Source organism: Ochlerotatus camptorhynchus, unplaced genomic scaffold, assembly GCF_037179485.1.
Source record: "Ochlerotatus camptorhynchus isolate MF236.1 unplaced genomic scaffold, CSIRO-AGI_Acam_v1.1 ptg000137l, whole genome shotgun sequence".
Classification (NCBI taxonomy): domain Eukaryota; kingdom Metazoa; phylum Arthropoda; class Insecta; order Diptera; family Culicidae; genus Ochlerotatus; species Ochlerotatus camptorhynchus.
The window spans coordinates 2728533-2742160 of record NW_027040627.1 but is presented as its reverse complement, the minus strand read 5'-3'; the positions used below and the strand labels follow the sequence as shown (position 1 = coordinate 2742160).

General features: G+C 37.1%; 1 protein-coding gene across 2 annotated transcripts in view; it reads left to right on the top strand.

Annotated features, from left to right (window-relative positions):
- eff (ubiquitin-conjugating enzyme E2 eff) overlaps positions 1-13107 on the top strand; it is a 37076-nt gene extending 23969 nt beyond the window's left edge. For both annotated transcript variants that reach the window (XM_065221053.1, XM_065221054.1), the window contains exons 5-6: positions 4937-5120; positions 12365-13107. In XM_065221053.1, the coding sequence (XP_065077125.1) occupies positions 4937-5120; positions 12365-12504 (324 nt within the window). In that variant the 3' untranslated portion in view covers positions 12505-13107. The remainder of the gene's footprint in view (positions 1-4936; positions 5121-12364) is intronic.
- The last annotated feature ends 521 nt before the right edge of the window (positions 13108-13628 follow it).

Below are 13628 nucleotides of genomic sequence, written 5' to 3'. Positions count from 1 at the left end.
GGTCATAAGAACTATTAAAAATTTGTTTTTCATCAAGTTTCTGATGATATTGCAAAGAATTAATATTCAAAAGTAAATCTTAACAAATGTTTAGAATGATTTTAGCTGATTTCAATTTCTAGATTGTTCTTTTTTGGCTTTACTACGTCCCCACTGGGACTTTACGACGAGTCTCAACTTGTTCTAAGAGCACTTTCATAGTTGTTAATTGAGCGCTTTCTGTGCCTGTACCATGTTTGCATTAGTATTATTGTGTGGTAAGCAGGGCGTTACAATATCAGCTTCTATCGAAAAAATCGATGCGACGAAGAGACTGCTAGCACATAATGGATGCTTCGAATCCAAAAGTGGCTCCATATTATGTTTGTGAACACTAGCGCACCTAGCGGTAGAAGGCAAGCTTTGCCTGCAGTTTATATTGGCACCACTTATATTCTGTGCTGCTCGCTTTCTTTTGCTGTTGAAGTCGAGCATCTGCGCAGCATTCTAGCAGCTCCGTCGGCGTCTACAAACAAATTTTATTTCATGGCAATCATAGGACTTCAAGTTCTATCAATAGTGAATGGTAAAATATCTTGATTTTTAAAAACTCCTAAAACTTTAAAGTTGTAAGGATATTGTGAGTGAACAGAAAAAATATTAATTGTTGGTGGCAAAACTTACAAAGGGTTCAACAAATAATTGGACTTAGTCAGTGGCGTCCCGTAACCTCATTTTTTACCTGTGCACCAACTTTCAAAACCAGATTTAATGCCATAATCAGTGTTGGGAAAATATCAAAAAATCAAATCTCAACCAACGCCCAAGATCACGTTTGATTTTCGTGGACAAAAATCAACAAGCAAACAACTGCGGTTGATTTTGCAAGCTGTGATATCGCAGCTCGGAATATCAAGCTAAAAAACTCACCAGCTGCAAATCTCAGCAAACTGTGGTGAGATTGAGTTTCATAATTTTCGCTTCACACCCGAATGCAACCGAAACTTCCATAACGGCTGACAGCAGTCACTTCGTGCCTGCCATCGGTGAAGAGTAAAAAGAGATAGCATACTATACTTTCTCTTTCTAAGAAAACGATGTGCAACGGAATCATTTTTGTGTCGAGTCAACTTTCAGCTTGATTTTTGCACGTTGTGAATAGTCTCACAATATCAAAGGAGCTGGTAAAATCAATATCAAGCATGATATTTTGTTCCAATACCACGCGTGATATTGCGAGCACATCAGAGCGGAAAATGTCAATTGATTTCTGATTTTGCCAACACTGGCCATAATCATCATACTCGAATCGGTTCAAAATACACTTAATCTTCTACTTTACTCGATATCTATCCATTGCAAGCCATATTTTGATTATTGTTTACGTTTTGAGAGTTGGTGCACAGGTAGATTGATGTTACTAAAGGTGATATTATAAGAAGCGAATCGGTTGCTACGGCTACCATGACAAACTCGCTCTGTAACATAGCTCGATCGGAGTGGTAGAAGGATAATGATATATTGCTTGTCTGCTTTGTTGCAATATACACGGATGAGGACATAGCTTTATCTGAGTCGAGAATAGACATAACAAAAAATTCCCATTAACACACGTCTATCATCTTCGGCTTTACTTCGTGAAGCAATACCAACAATTTGCTCGTTTCCTTCTCGCACGGGTTGCTTGTCATGAAACAAAAGGATGAAGATTATATCATTATATTGCTTCTCACTTCTGACATAGCGTTATCATTCGGTTCGTTGATCGCTTGTCATTTTGTCATTTGGAGGTATTTTTGATTTCTTGATTATAAGTCATTTATCAAAGTCCATGAGTAGAGTTGCATCGAATCACTTCGCTATAAACATAGTGTTTTTTATTATGGAATCATTGGATGATATTTTTATTTGTAGTAAGTTACATGAAGAGGTTGAAAAATATGTGTTTGACTCATAAAACCTGTCAGCGTTTTTATGATACGTCAGCGTTCACTCAGAGTGGGCGCTCACAAATCATAACATCGCTAAGTTTGTCATTCTGGAAACAAAATGGTTTTACGTATCCAAACACATAGCGTCTAGTGAGGGAAGAGTGTCACCCCAATCATTTGGAAAATAAATACATGTTTAACATTCAGTGCAGCAAAGAGTTACTTTTCGACATTCTTTTGTATATCAACGGTCTACTTTTTTTTAGCTAAAATAAGAATGTCGAAAAGTATTATCACACTTAGTTTTTTTTTCTACCGAGCAAATCTCGGCAAATAAAGTTTTACTGAGATCTCAGCAAACATTTCATTTGTTTGCTGAGATTCAGTTAAGCAATATCCGAGACTCAGCAATCAAATGTCACTTTTGCTGAGATCTCAGTGAAACTTATTTTCGCCGAGATTTGCACAGCCAAGCTCAGTAGAAAAAACTAAGTGTGTACTTTTCGTAAAATAACAGTATCAAAGGGTATTACTTTTCAGTACCCAGTGTCGAAAAGTTAGTTTTTTTTTTTTTTTTTTTTTTTATTATAGTCATTTTAACGCTCTTGGGTCATTCGTGACTTGTCCGGGGGTGAGATTTGAACTCGTGACTTTGGCGTGAGAGGTATATATGCTAACCACTACGCCGGGGTCGCCCCCTTATAGGAAAAGTTAGTTATTTACGCAATAAGTTGCAAAACAGAAGATTTTTTTCAGCACGGGTCGTTGTTTACCCAACGACGTTTGCCGAGTTGAGCAATTACGACCAGAGCTTCCATCCCGGGATGAAGAATGAAATAAATTGTCAAATCTCGGGATCCCGTGCATCCCGGAATTTTTATTTTGAGTTACTTTTAGCATAAAAGGATCTACCTAGCTTACCCTAGTTTAGCTTATCTGGAAGTGGGGTTTGATCCCCATGGCTGTTATCGGTAATAGGATAGAGCACTACTTTGTCGTAATCGGCCATTTCCGTTCTATCGAGCAGAAATAATAATGTTCCGATGCTTTACTTCATAAGGGGCTACTAATTATCTACGTAGACATTTTCAATCACAAACGGCCTTGACTCCTATAATCAACTTGGAAATGACAACTCTCATAATTATCTAGAAAAGCAAAAAAGGCCCAAAGAAGTCCTAATGGCCTAGACTTTCCAAACTGCTAGAATTGAAACGCCAACAATGGCATTGAAATTGCAATTGAAAACAACCTTAAAATATCCAAATAACCCATTATTCTCAACAATTTGGATCATCTCAACATAATTTTAAATTCAGATAAATTTTGCATGAAATTTGAAAAACATATGATAAAGTTGTTTGAATTTCTGTGACCCACCTGAGGGTAGCGACCCATAGATTAAGAAACGCTGCTCTATAGGCAAACGAGTTTATGCCAACCGACCTATGCCAAATGTGTTTCCCCCGCAGTTGAACAGGATATTGTCAGAGCTCTGCGCTGAATCGATTTTTCATTTTCCCACCATGGTGTTCCATACCTATTTGTGTCTTGTTTGCTACACGGTAACTGCAAACTCTAAATAATGACTATGTAGTACGCATTTTTTGAGGGAAAATGGTGCTACCCATTAAATGACTAATATTTCACCCATTAATCAGTAACTGTTACTCACAAGTGAATAACTGTTACTCATTTGTGTAGTAACAATTACTCCTTAATGGATAACATTTTTACTCTTTTAATGAGTACTCTAATTTTCGCTCAAAAATATGTACTGTATAGTCATTATTGAGTGTTTTGCGGTTACGGTGTAACGCAACGCATCACGCGGTGTTGATCGTCACTCTTTTGCCGTCAGCCAAGGCCAGTCACTTGGTTTGTGAGAGATGACAAAAAACCTCTGCTTTTGTGTTTCTAATCTCGTTGCTTCCTAGATTATCCTCATTTCTATATCGTTCGCTACAACGAAATTATCGATTATGGAATCAACATTGCATCGTTTCGCGTAGAACTGTTAATTTTTGTCTCTTTCGTAATTTAAATCCTATCGGGAAACAAACCATCGAAGGTCTGTCGGTCAATTTTTCTTTGTGGTTTTTCCTGCTAGGTACCATGCGCGTAGCCCTATGTTTGTTCCCTATATTTGCGAGATTGTCTAAAGTAGGACAAAGTAGGCACAAAAAAAAATTTCGTCACTCGAACAAGTATGTTTTGCTTCGATTAAACAAAACCGCACGCAAAAGCATAGCTGTAAAACCAGAAACAGATAAGACCGTTCACCGCTCGCATGAATGGTGAAAAATGTGACACAAAAATAGAAACGCGTTCTGAACTAGCCAGCCGCGAGCGTCGACGAGCGAATATCGACTTGGAAATAACTTTAAGAAGGTGCATCTAAAAGACCTGAAATTGATCAAGTGATCGATGTTGTAGAACTACGGATATGTTTTAAAATGTTGATCATAGATGAAGTATTTTCCAACCTACATCTAGCCGCTTGGCGTAGTGTGAAATGGTGGTTTTCCCCGTAATCTTCGTTGTTTTATTTCTCACTTGGGGACAGGTTTGTTCGACATTCAAAGTTCCTCATTCTTGTAGGTAGCATCCAAAAATAATTTTTAGTATGAATCTCTTTCCCTTGCTCAACTCCAGCTGGTTTTCACTCACTTCCTAGTTGCTCTAGCCAACACACAGGTGTAATAACCTCCATAATTTCGTTCGTCATTAGTAATTGCATTCACCAACCATGCACCACGTGTTGTCATGCCGAAACACGACAGTGAAAAGATAGAAGCGCATAAAATGTGCGTCACTATCTCACATTTAGCAAACGGGTCGTATTTTGTTGGCGTAGTTGCTGGTCACCCTCGGCTCTGATCTAATCAATGTATTTGAAAAACAAAAATGACGTTTCTTTTTTTCTGTTTTCTCTTTCATGCACACTTCATCTCTGACGGCGACGCGCCTCTCCACTGACGTCAATTATGGTTCGATTGCGATCCCCGATGGATTAAACCCTGCAGCCAGACAGCCCGTACCAAGGAGGTGTATTTTTCTTAACCATACATTTCCCTACAGATTATCCATTCAAACCACCTAAAGTGGCTTTTACAACACGCATATATCACCCCAACATAAACAGTAATGGTTCGATTTGCCTCGACATTTTACGATCTCAATGGTCACCTGCATTAACTATATCGAAAGGTAAGTTTGTGATTTTATTTTGTTTGTTTTAGTTAAGGCCGGGTATCTTGATTGAAATGCTGCCTGTCATTTGAGGGGGAAATCGTGTGGATTTTTTCTTTCAGTAAATGTGACATTACAATGACACACAATGTGAAAATGACGGTCAGGTGTCCCGTTTAAAAACCTAAGATTTTGATTTTTCACATGCTAAAATATTTTAATATTTTTTTTATTTTGATGCCATTCGCAATTATAGCATGCTATGTCAAAATATACATATTTAAAAAAATATGTATACATAAAAATGTGTTTTTTTAAGTATTCCATTCGGGAAACGCTTCTATAGACAACTATAGGAACCTAACGCTTCTAATGTACCGCTATAAGAGCGTTTACCCTACCTATGACTTGAAACGGAAAATGTGATTTAATTCAAGTCGATAGGTTGTATCGTTATCGAGAAATCGTTTAAATACCGTGTAAATTGCGACTCAGCTGCGGCACCGTGTAAACAAAAAACGCGTCATAAAACCGTGTAAAAAAGACTTGAGTGTCTGATATGATAACCACCAAGGCCGAATTGCATACAAACTAGTAAACTCTGACTATAGGGCTTAGATCTAATTTTGGGCGCACTAGGCACAACCCACCCTTTGCCTCTACTTTATAAGTGGATTTTTTTTTTTCACAAAATGGAATTTTTTCACTGCAAATGACTTCTACATTTATTTACCTTTCCGTACGTAAGATTTGCTAAAGAGAAACGAATTGTTAACAATCTAACACTGCTTCTTGGACCTAAAGCTCGGCCTCTATGGGCCTATTCTGCGTGTGAGGTGAGGTGACAGTGAAGTGACAATTGTCACCTCGGCTGAGGTAACTCTCCATTTGATTTGCACGGAGAGTCATCTCACCCGAGCTGACAATTGTCACTTCACAAGTGACAGCGTGTCACCTCACCTCACATGCCACGCAGAATACGCCAACTAAATTCGGCCTAACGCGTTGAATCGCCATTCAAACGCCATTGAATTCACTTCGGCCTATCGGATGGAAGATAACAATGGATTCGGTCGGAGCGCTTCTTTTGTTTTTGAAAAAAATGGGTGTAAACGTTCATATCACGCGTTCTCATTGACTTGTTCGGTAGCTTTTGAACTAAAGTATCGTACCAAACGCATAATTGATTTGTTAACTCTGAAACAATGGATTTATTTGAAGTTTTCTGCTCGATAGGCCCAGAATCGGCGATTAGGTCGAAGTAGTGCTATACCCTATTATTAATATTATTATTCATAGTCTGGCCGATACAAAATCCGGCAATCTGACAATAAAGTTTATTTCGAAAGTCTGAATGCTGTTTATGTCAAAATTCAAATCCATGCAGATAGTTGGTTTATCTTTTAAAGTTGCCTTGATTAATAAGAGCCCGCAATGTGAAAATGTTGCAAATGTTAGTGTCAGTGTTAGTGGCAACCACATTTTTTTTTTGCGTTAACGAAATTATCTGACCTGACTGATTCAGAAGTCAACAATGTTTATGTGGATGACGAAACTTCTGGTAGAAAAATCACCGATAAGACCTAAAACAATCTCAACAAAATGCTTGCTTTAACCATAGACATAATGTACTAAATGAAGCGAAAAAATGTATTTTATTGAAATTTATTGAAATATTGTAATGCAATATTTGCAGTCCATCGGCTCTGTTGATTTACTTTGCTCGTTTGGTACGCTGTTTGACAGTTCGATTGGTACTTCTGGCTTCACTCTTTGTGGAACTTTTATTAAAAGAAATAAATTTGAAATTATTTTCATTTCCCACCGAAATTAAAACTTCAAAGCGTTCTTTTTTAGCGAAAGCGTTAAACCTTTCTAAACTCGCGAGTTTTAATGATGTGTGAATAACAATAACAAACTTAACACTGTTTAAATTCAAATTGATCAGTGGCGTTTCCTTAACCTCAATCTACCTGTGCACCAACTCTCAAAACATAAACAAATTATCAAAATATTACTTGCAATGGATAGATATCGAGTAAACTAGAACGAAGTGTATTTTTCAACCGATTCGAGTAGGGTTTTTGATCTAATTTCCGTCTTACTAAGAACAACCCGTGCTTTACCTCTCTTTTCTGAACGAATTTTAACCGAAAATGGAATATTTCTGTCAAAGATGACTTCTAAATTTATCCACCTTTCCATACGTACCGTTGGATTTGATAAAGAGTCACAAATTGTTGAGATATTGTTCAAAATCTAATACTGCTTCTTGATTCTAAATTCGTTCTACGAGTTTCAATTCCGTCCTAACGCATTGAAGCGCCATTCGATTTTCTTCGTCCTACGGATAAACGTAGAAAAAGAGAATTCGCTAGGAGCGCTTCTTTTGTTTTGAGAACAATGAGCGTAAATATTCATATAATGCGCTCTAACAGGGTTTAAGTTGTAGCTAATGAACTAACGCTTTGGAACAAACCTATTATTGATTTGTGCACGGTGAAATCATTGATATTATTGATCTTTTCTGATCGATAGAACGGAAATGAGCGATTACGACGAAGTAGCGCTCTACCCTATGAATATGGTATTAAAACTGGGTTTTAAAGTTGGTGCACAGGTAAAAAGTGAGTTTACGGGACGCCACTGACATTGATCAAACAATCCATTGAAGTTCAGGGTGGCCAGCATACCGGGAAAACCGTGAAAACCAGGAAATAACCGGGAATTTGAAAAGAAGTTGTTAAAACCGGGAAAAAGCCGGGAATTTGACGAGAGAACCGGGAAAATCAATAAACCTTAGCATATTCCAACAAAAATTGAAACTTGAATAAGAGCTTGAGCTTCTTCATCAAGGAAACATATGTTTCTGCAGCTCAAAAATGGTTTATCCAGCTCTTAATTATCTTAAACCTTTGAAATTATTTGACCTTTCGCAAAAATCTCCTAAGCAATCCTTTGGGGTTCTCCTCAGAATACCTTGGAATTCTGTGCTGAATTTACGTGAAACTTTCTTAAGAATTTAATTTAAATTCTTCAACAATTTTTATTATTTTCCTTAGAACACGATTTGTTCGACATTTTGCTCGAATCTTGTTTAAAGTTCTCTTGTGAATTTTCCTCACTATTCATTTGGAATTATTATCAGAAAACCATGTAAGTTCTGTTTATATTTCTTTTTAAATTCTCCTTCAAATTCACCTGCTATTCTCCTCACAATCCGCATACACTTCAGAATTACCTAGGAATTCTCCTTGAAGTTCTCCCCACAGGCTTCCTTGTCATTATTCTAAGAGTTCGTCAGGAATTAATTTAAGATTCTTGTCAGAGCTCAGTTGAATTTTTCTTCGAGTTCTTCTCAGAGTTTTGAATTTTAAAAATTCTACGAAAATCTACTTATTAGAACCCTGAACACTTTTCCAAGACCACACAATTTTCCAGGGACTGTATTTTTCCAAATCTGGAATCTTATGTTTTTTTTCTTAATCTTGTATCTAGAAAAAAAAATTAATATCCCACATTTTGACTTTTTTTTTGGCTTAGTTTTGTATTGAAAAAAAAAAATCCATACCTGTTTTTTCTTCTAAATCTAGGATAGATTTTTATCAAGTCACAAATCTCTAGCAATCTCAAAGCCTCAGAATCATAGAAATTAAAATTGTTTTTAAGATTTATATTAGTACAGATCACGATGCTTTAAAAAAATTCTTGCTCTGTATCAAGTTCAAGATTTGTAAAACAATTTCGTAATTTTATGGCTCTCTCTAAAGTTCGGTATAATTACCCATTCAGCTCGATAGCGCTCGGCACCGTAAACAAATCTTTGACTCTGGTACTTTGTCTATTCTGGCGCTTTACAATCATAAGAGGACTTGAGTCTAAAAAAAGTTATTCAAATTGATTCACCTCGGAAATAAAGTGATACCTATTGCAATCATTATTTTTACTAAATATTAAAACCGGGAATAGGGTTAACTACCCCATTTCCGGCCTATTAAGCACAACCCGCACTTAGTATTTCTTAATCTAGCGCAGTTTAGCACCAAACGAAATGTTATTATTACTTATGGCTTCCAAATTTATTTACCTTTCCGTACGTACCGTAAGATTTGATAAAGATAAACCAATCGTTGAGATATTGTCAAAAGTCTTGACGCCAAACTCGGCCTACGGATTCTAAACTCGGCCTAACGCATTGCAACATCAATGAATTCACTTCGGGCCTATCGGATGAAGATAAAAATTGAATCGGTCGGAGGGCTTCTTTTGTTTTTGGGAATAATGGGTGCAAACCTTCATATCATGCGTTATCATTGACTTCGTTTGGTAGCTTATTAACTAAAGTATCGTACCAAACGCATAATAGACTTGTTAACTCTGAAATCATGGATTTATATGAAGTTTTCTGCTCGATCGGCCCAAAATGGGCGATTAGGCCGAAGTAGTTCTCTACCCTATTTTGAGATTTGCTCCGGGGAAAAACCGGGAATTTTAAAAGGAAAATTCATTGACCACCCTGGAAATTCCCCTCAGTGTTTTTTGACGTTTCACAAGTCAGCCCAGCTAGAGAGTGGAATTTGTTGCTGGGCTGCGCTTTTAGGCCAGTTAACGAACAAGCACTGTAGTACCACCTAAAATTATTTATTTCTTATTCGATTTAATTATCGTCATAATCTCCATCACAATGATCCACTATGAAACAGTTATGTTTGATTAGCTCCCGGCATGTGACAGGCTCAAATTGGCTCCCGTAATTATCTCCGCCCGACTATGAATATAGTGGCTATAACCAGGGTTGCTTCCAGTCACTTGCTATAAAAAATGTTTTTCGGAATTATGAAATTATTAGATGCTTTAATGATATTTTGTGACGAGATGAACCAGCCCACTATCTAAAAATCTCTTTTAAAAATATATATATGAGGGGGTTAGAATGAAAGGGGTTTGACTTTGATCGATTCTCTTCATCGACTTTCTTTTTTGATAGCCACAGCTTTATAAACAGATTTTGCGCTATCTCTGCCACATAGTTTGATAAAGGAGGTTCTTATCTAGCATCCAGAATAGCACACAAATCAAGGAATGTGTTTGCAGCTGAATTATTAACGAAAGAGAAAGTCGATGAAGAGAATCGATCAAAGTCACTTACACCCCCTTTCCTTCTAACCACCTCACATATATTTTACTTGTAAGTTACAAGAAGAGGTTGTAAAGTATGTGTTCGACTCCTAAAACCTGTCAATTTCGCTTTCAGATCGTCAAAATCAGCGATTTAATGATTCGTGAGCGTTCACTGAGAGTGAGCGCTCACGAATCATAAAATCGCTGATTGTGACGCTCTGGAAGCAATATTGACAGGTTTTATGTGTCAAACACATACTTTGCTTATAACTTACAACACTGATTATCATTATAACATCTAAAGATTCCATAATTCCGAAAAACATTTTTTATAGCAAGTGTGTGGAAGCAAGTCTGGCGGTAGTTTTGAAATCCAGGGTCTCAAAACACAGAGAGCAAGCAACAATAGGACCAGTCCCATGTCCTATTGATTTCCTATCTACATGGGACTGTTATGCGAATAGCGGCAGTATAGGAGCGTGTACACCGAATTGCAAGTTTATATCATTGTCTTCATAAATCAGCAATGTAATGCAAATTAAAAATCACATCAAAAGATGTTTTTGATTTTTTCTAAATGCCATATCCAATTTTTCTTTGAAAATGCTGTGGGGCAAAACGGCAATTTGTCTTAAATCAATGAACCGATTATGCTTACTTATAAATAATTTCAATATTCTTGGATTAGACTAGATTTTCAGGTAGAAGTATTAATTTCATTGAATGATTCACAGTGAGTTTTGGGAAGAACTCTTCGAGGGAAGTCCAAGTCAATCAAACATTGAAAATTTCGAACGCAAAACCAAATTCAAGATCAAGGAAAAATGTTCCTGTCTTAGTAATGACCCATTTTTTAACCTAGTGATTACTTTAATCGCATTTGGCTTTATGCTTAACGTTATAGCGCACAACCAGTAAAATTTAAAAATTTGCGGGAAAAACGGGAATCTGCTAATCGAGATTTGCTGTCACCATGAATAACAGAGCAACGGACGCAAGCGGAACGTCGGCGACAAGTTTTACACTTGACACAAATGACTATGTTTGACTGCCATTGATCTTGTTTTCGCATTCTAATGTTATTTTGAGGTCTAGCGGATTTGACATGTTTCAAGTCGCTTCTAGTTTTAACTAATTCCCATCCAGGGGGCGACCCCGGCGTAGTGGTTAACATCCATACTTCTCACGCCAAAGTCACGAGTTCAAATCTCACCCCCGGACAAGTCACGAATGACCCAAGAGTGTTAAAGTGACTATAATAAAAAAAAAAAAAAAAAAAAAAAAAAAAAAAATTCCCATCTATGATTACTTTGGAGCACTTTCTGAAATTACTACCGGAAGAAAATCCAGGCCAATATCTCAAGACACTCCAGATATACTGGTTTTTTAAATTGATTATGCCAACCGGTCTGAGAGGGAAACCGTTAAGGCCCGTATTCAGCGAAACATGTTCTGGTCATATCTCCGGAACTGGTTGACTGATTCCAAAAATATTCAAAAGCGTTCAATGGGACCACCATACATTCCATTTGGTGGTGTTGCGTCCAACTCGGTGTGCACCGGCGACCGAAAAACATCTTACTTTATTCGTCACACACACAGACATTTTTCCGATCTCGTCGAGCTGAGTCGAGATTGGTAAATAGCACGGTAAAAATACTCCGCGAAATTTTGAGCAATGACTGTGTTGCGCGTATCGACTGATGCCCCGTATCTACATGTTCCGCATAATGAATCGCAATAAGAACAGAAAAGCCTACAGTGACCTAGTGAGCACCAGTATTGTGTATAACATGGAGAGGTCAACATGTATTACATGAAGATAACAGCCTATTAAGACTACAGTTGGTAAACTCTCGGAAAACAAAACTGAAAATATCGAGATACAGAACATCGAGCAAGGGAGACTTGACTGTATCAGGTAGGAAAATATCTCCTCCATCAGTTGGTGTTGTTTGTTTTTGGGTGAAACATTGTTTGCTAAGGCAAGTTTTTCAACTGAACAATCAGTTACCCGACTTTAGGCTCTTAATAAGTACGCTAGTTTATTTTAGATATTATACTTAGGAAGTATTCATAACATTCCACTAGCGCACTAGGCACGACGTATAATTAATTATTTCCTTAATTTCTCATTTCAGTGTTGTTATCAATTTGCTCTCTGCTATGTGATCCCAATCCAGACGACCCACTCGTACCAGAGATCGCTAGAATATATAAAACCGATCGAGAAAAATATAATGAACTTGCGCGGGAGTGGACAAGAAAGTATGCTATGTGATGCGTTCCAGAAAATAACCTAGAAATCAACAAAAACAACCACAACCAGAGAACCAACAATAACCACAACAAAAACAACAGAAAACAACAGCAACCAATTGTATCTGAATTGCTACTCGTACTACTCCTTCTACTGTTGCTCCAACCTACGCCACTCATCACTCGTAGGATGATTACTGATGATGATGTCGATAATGCCGGAAAAGGAGGTGGCCATGGCGATATTTTCGGTTGCAGCGACAGCATTGTGACTCCCCAACTTTCTTCTACCAACACCTTGCAGAGTTTCCGCCACCGATTCCTTTTCTCCGTTCGTCGTCCTTGTCGTACTCGTCTTCGTCGCCGTAATTATCGCCAGCAGTGGCTAGATGGACGACCGCACCGAAGAGATGAGCTACAGCAAATACAACAATATGCAAACAATACGTTTAACATTATTTATTAATGCATACCAACAGAAAAAAAAACAATGTCACGATAATCAGCTGGATAACAAGGAAGCTAGAAAAAAGATCATGATCTTAAATCACTACTGCAGAAGGAAGCTGAAAACAACAACACAAGAACAGTAAATAAATCTATTGATTACTCTTAAAAAACCATACCCCCATGGGAGAAGATCGTTTCGACGGCGATTGCGTGCGCGTTGGTTTTTGAACAATTCCTCTGAAACCCCTTCTCTATCTGTGTTAGTATTTGAACAGTAAATGCAATTGGCTGGACCTTCTTTCACTTGTTTCTTCTCCATTTTCATTCAAAGTTGTCAACCTCTTTTTTTTTTAGTTATTTACGGAAAATTTATGAAATTATTTAGTAAAAATGAATTGCTTTGTTCTAGCTAGTTTGTTTTTCTACTTTCGAAAAAGTTTGAAAGAATCGAAAAGCAGAGAAGATTTTTAGACGTTTCTCAAAGAATTGCTAATTTTTTGTTCGGAAAATTCCTTTTCCATTTGTGTATAAATTATGTTTTTAACATAAGAAAAGTTCTTATTCAAATTGCATTATTTTTTCTGTAAACAGAAAAGTAAATGAAGAAAATCACACGCTATATAATTGAAGAATCATGAGTTCATGATAATAAAAGAAACATAGTAAATGAAACAGAAATATACCTACTGGTGAATA